Source organism: Notolepis coatsorum (genome assembly GCF_963971535.1).
Source record: "Notolepis coatsorum genome assembly, chromosome: 5".
Lineage (NCBI taxonomy): Eukaryota > Metazoa > Chordata > Actinopteri > Aulopiformes > Paralepididae > Notolepis > Notolepis coatsorum.
In genome coordinates this window covers 107,889,586-107,894,585 of record NC_140169.1, presented here as the reverse complement: position 1 = coordinate 107,894,585, position 5,000 = coordinate 107,889,586, and the positions used below count along the sequence as shown (strand labels likewise).

At 48.0% G+C, this 5,000-nt stretch overlaps 1 protein-coding gene across 1 annotated transcript in view; it reads right to left on the bottom strand.

Annotated features, from left to right (window-relative positions):
- Positions 1-5,000, bottom strand: part of sipa1l1 (signal-induced proliferation-associated 1 like 1) — a gene marked incomplete at its 5' end in the record, with an annotated part of 105,439 nt that overhangs the window by 56,054 nt on the left and 44,385 nt on the right. The window contains one exon of the mRNA XM_084314215.1: positions 1,652-2,231. Within this exon, the coding sequence (XP_084170341.1) occupies positions 1,652-2,231 (580 nt within the window). The remainder of the gene's footprint in view (positions 1-1,651; positions 2,232-5,000) is intronic.

Here is a 5,000-nt window from a genome sequence, read left to right as displayed (position 1 = left end):
CTCATCACCAGCTGATGTGTGTGTGTGTGTGTGTGTTACTCATCACCAGCTGGTGTGTGTGTGTGTTACTCATCACCAGCTGGTGTGTGTGTGTGTTACTCATCACCAGCTGGTGTGTGTGTGTGTGTGTGTGTGTGTGTGTGTGTGTGTGTGTGTGTGTGTGTGTGTGTTACTCATCACCAGCTGGTGTGTGTGTGTGTGTGTGTGTGTTACTCATCACCAGCTGGTGTGTGTGCGTGTGTGTTACTCATCACCAGCTGGTGTGTGTGTGTGTGTGTGTTACTCATCACCAGCTGGTGTGTGTGTGTTACTCATCACCAGCTGGTGTGTGCGTGTGTGTGTGTGTGTGTGTTACTCATCACCAGCTGCTGAGTGTGTGTGTGTGTGTGTGTGTGTGTGTGTGTGTGTGTGTGTGTGTGTGTGTGTGTGTGTGTGTGTGTGTGTGTGTGTGTGTGTGTGTGTGTGTGTGTTTCTAAGATGACCGGGATGAGTTTACGCGAGCAGGGGGTGCACTTGATACACACACATTGTTTTTTTTTTTTTTATTGATCTTTTTCCCCCTCCATTTTTCCTCCGATTTTCTCCCATCCCAATGTTAGTCGTATGCCAATTCCCAGGCCCTTCCTGGTCGCTGCGCACTTACCCCCCACAGTCAGATCATCTGGGAGAGTGGAGGCTACCACGTGCTTCCTCCGACACACGTCCAGCCAATCACCGCTTCTTTTCACCTGGCAGCGCGGATTCTCATTGAGAGGGCGTAGCGTGTGGGAGGATCACACTATCCCCCTCAAGTCCTATCCGCGCTTAGCAGGCGCCCCGACCAAACTGTAGGAGTCGCTGTTTACAACGACCCGGACCCACCCCGCCAGCTTCTCCCACCCTCTAATACAGCCAATTGTATTAGTGTGGACGGCCAGCCAAGCTGGTGAGATACACACACATTGTGAATAAAATGTTTGTATCAGTAAAACGTCTTGGGAAGTGTGTGTTCTATGTGTGTAGTGCATGCTGTGTAGATGTTGTGTGTTCTATGTGTGTAGATGCGTGCTGCAGTGTTTCCCACAGGATTTTGTGAGACTGTGGTGGTGGGTGAACCTCGGCCCCTCTAGGGGTTCCGGGGGCATGCCCCCCCCCGGAACTTTTTTTTGGTACATTTTAAAGTTAAATGCATCAATCTGGTGCACGTTGAGAGCAAAATAAAGAGGCTAGATCTATGATTAACTTTGTGCTCAAAACACAAAATGGACTAGACTAGTGCTTCCCAATCCTCTCCTCGAAGCGCCTCAGCCGTTCCATGTATTTGTTAAATTCCCCCACCAGCACACCTGATTCAACTTAACTAGCCCTTTATTAGTTGAATCAGGTGTGCTGGTGGTGGAATTGAACAAATACATGGAACGGCTGAGGTGCTTCGAGGAGAGGTTTGGGAACCACTGGACTAGAGCATACATTTGAGCCATCAAATAAATGAAGCAAAAGTGGTTACCTGTGTTGAACTGGTTTATTTTTTAGAAAATAAAAGAATATACTGGGGCGGGCCGCCACAGTCTAGGTAATTAATGGGAAACACTGCGTGCTGTGTAGATGTTGTGTGTTCTGTGTGTGTAGATGCGTGCTGTGTAGATGCTGTGTGTAGCTGCCGCGCCCTCACCTCCAGCCGCTTCACCACCTCTCTGAAGTCCTCCGTGTTGTTGCTGACGCTCCTCAGGGCCACGCTCTCCCCGCGCTTGTAGAAGATCCTCATGGAGGCCGGGCTGCTCAGCGTCCAGCCGATGGCGTCCTTGGTGGCGCAGTTGAACACCACGGCCTTGGCCTCCTGGTCCAGCAGGGCGAGGACGTCGTTGGAGATGGCCAACAGCGCCTCCAGCTCGCCGCCCGTCCCGTGGTCCTCCGCATGCACTGCCCAGGTCACGCCGCCGAGGCTCCGCAGCTCCGCCCCCGTGTACGGCCGGCTCTTCTCCTTCTTCTTGTGGGCGAGCGAGATGAAAGGGAACTTCCCGGAGGGGTCGATGGGCGTGCTGGTGGTGTGGCGCTCGGCCAGGTCGCGCAGGTACTCCTGGCGCGTGCGCGAGGCCATGGCGCGGAACTTGTGCGACTTCTGGGCGGCGTTCTCCGCGTTGATGACCTTGGCCAGCAGGAAGTCCCGGAACACAGAGGACTTGGGGAAGGTCACGCCCTCGGGGATGGGCGGGCCGAAGGAGGGGACGTCCCGGGAGCGAGTCACCGCCACGCTGTGAAGGGGGGAGAAGGAGAGAGAAGAGAGAGAGAGAGAGAGAGAGAGGAGTCAGAGGGTATGAGAAGAGAGAGAGAGAGAGAGGGGAGTCAGAGGGTATGAGAAGAGAGAGAGAGAGAGAGAGAGAGAGAGAGAGAGAGAGAGAGAGAGAGAGAGAGAGAGAGAGAGGGAGAGAGAGAGAGGAGTCAGAGGGTATGAGAAGAGAGAGAGAGAGAGAGAGAGAGAGAGAGAGAGAGAAGAGAGAGAGAGAGAGAGAGAGAGAGAGGGAGAGAGAGAGGAGTCAGAGGAGAGGGTGTGAGAAGAGAGAGGGAGAGGGTGAGAGGAGAGAGAGAGAGAGAGAGAGAGGGTATGAGAAGAGGAGAGATAGAGAGAGGGTATGAGAAGAGAGAGAGAGAGAGCAAGAGAGAGAGAGAGAGAGAGGGGGTATGAGAAGAGAGAGAGAGAGAGAGAGGAGTCAGAGGGAGAGGAGGAAGGACAAGGAGGAGGAGAGAACAATAGATCGCCCATATCCACTGTGCCAGAAACTGGATGGTATTTGAGCCTGTAGGTAATAATAATAATAATAATAATTCATTACATTTATATAGCGCTTTTCTAGACACTCAAAGCACTTTACAATGTAGGGTGGAAATTGCGTCCATCACCACCACTGGTAGCACCCAACCTTGGGCTATGCAGGCTCAATGGCTGCCATACACTGGCACCCGGCACACATCACACTACACCAGGGGTCGGCAATTAAGTTTGGCCGCGGGCCAATTTCCCCCAAGCCATTGTATGGCGGGCCAGAACCAAAAACAATGGCTAATTTAATATAATGATAGTGAAAATTTTTTAATAAACGAGCTGCATAGGTGGCATAATAAACTGTAAACGACATATACCTCCGCAACAGGTCCTGCATTATTATATACATGCACTGAACATTATACCTTTGTCTTTTTTCCATTGTATTGTAAAGCGCCTCTCTCTATCGGTCTATCCTACATTACGCGCAACCGTCTATCCGACGGCCGCGGACCGGTTTAATGTTGAATGTTTAATGTTAAAACTATCGATTTATATGGAATTCGTTAAAGGTATCCGTTGTCTTACTTATTATTGACGCATCCAGATTGGGGAATCCCCCGCGATCGATTATTGACACTTCCGCTAAATATATTAATCTAGCTACTAACTGGGGAGACTGATCAATTACGGATAAAGGAATATAGTGGGACGATCGATTATGATAGTTAACCTTGTTAGATGAGGCTGCACTGGAAATGGAGCTAATGGACTTCCGAATGTCTCGTAATTCAAATACCTATAGCGCCATCATTTCAGGAGCTTCTTCAAGCACTCTTTTTGTTTAAAGTTTAATTGCATTGTTTTTGGATTGTTTTTAATTGCATTACTGTTCACATGCATGTGTGGTGCCGTCAGTCATGAGTAAAGATAAAGCTTGAATGACTTACTGAACTGGTGTTTTTATTTCATGGACTCGTGTTTCCCATTTCAGCACCACGCGCTGTCCACCTCACTTTGAGCAAGCCTATTCTCGAAGACAATCTGATGTCACGAGACCGCCGCCATCTTGGTATAGGGGGACCATACGGATTTCTACCATCAAATCCATGCATTGAGCTCCGTTTTTATTACATGTTTTATCACATTCTTGTTCATTTCATAGCATTTCATACGATTTTTTTGAAAATATTGAGGCCAACATGGCATTTCACTATTTCGAAAGCCTTTCTGGTGATTCTAAGGCGAGATATGAGTCAAAGAAACTCCCCCTGATTACCACGACCACAACATCAGAGCGAGTTAGCCGAACGTTAGCCACCAGCCACGTTTTCCTCTGTGATGGTATAAAACTTCCGATTTGGATTTCTGTTTTTGTCATTAGTATAACGCGTAACACAGCAGCTCTTTGGCATTGTGAAGGACTGAAGAAAAGTCTGCTTGATTGTCTTTAATTTGCCGCTTTAACTATCCGTTTCTCCACTAAATAGTGTACACAATGTACCAGGCGGGGCAGTTTCCCCCCACGCTGCAGTTGCGTAGCAATAACAGACAGGAAGTTGACTTCGAGAATATACAAGGTACATTGCACCTCACTGCCTATACCTGTTATTCACTCTCAACATGACTAAAACATAAAGTATGCATATAATAAACATAATATGATGAAAATAAAATAAATATCATATTCTCAAAATAAACTGACGGGTCAGAAATTATTGCTGGCGGGCCAATTTCGGCCCGTGGGCCGGCTATTGCCGACCCCTGCACTACACAATGGCTGAACGGCTCAGGAGACAGGGATTGATATCAGCCAATTAAGGGAAGGGATGATTAGGTGGCCTTGAGACCTAATTGGGAATTTGGCCAGGAACGTATCTTTTAGGTTTAGATAAAATGGCTCTCCTTCAAGATCCACATCATGGCCTGGATCCAAATCTTAATTTGATCACGTAAAATCCAGTGCACAGTTTAAAGTATGTTACTTATGTACGTGGGTGTGTGAATATTATGAAGGGGAAACAAACATATATGTAATGGATAAAAAGAAAAACAACAGCAATGAAATGTTTGACTTTGACACAGTCTCAGTTGTCTGCATGTCTCCCAGACAGCTGTTCATACCTGAGTAGAATGTACAGCAGGGTACAAGAACTGGTCCTGCGGGATCAAATATCAGGGCAGAGGGGAAACAGGACCAGGAGGGGAAAAAACAGATAGAAGACAAACAATAGCTGTTTTTGTCTGTCTGTGCTGAAGC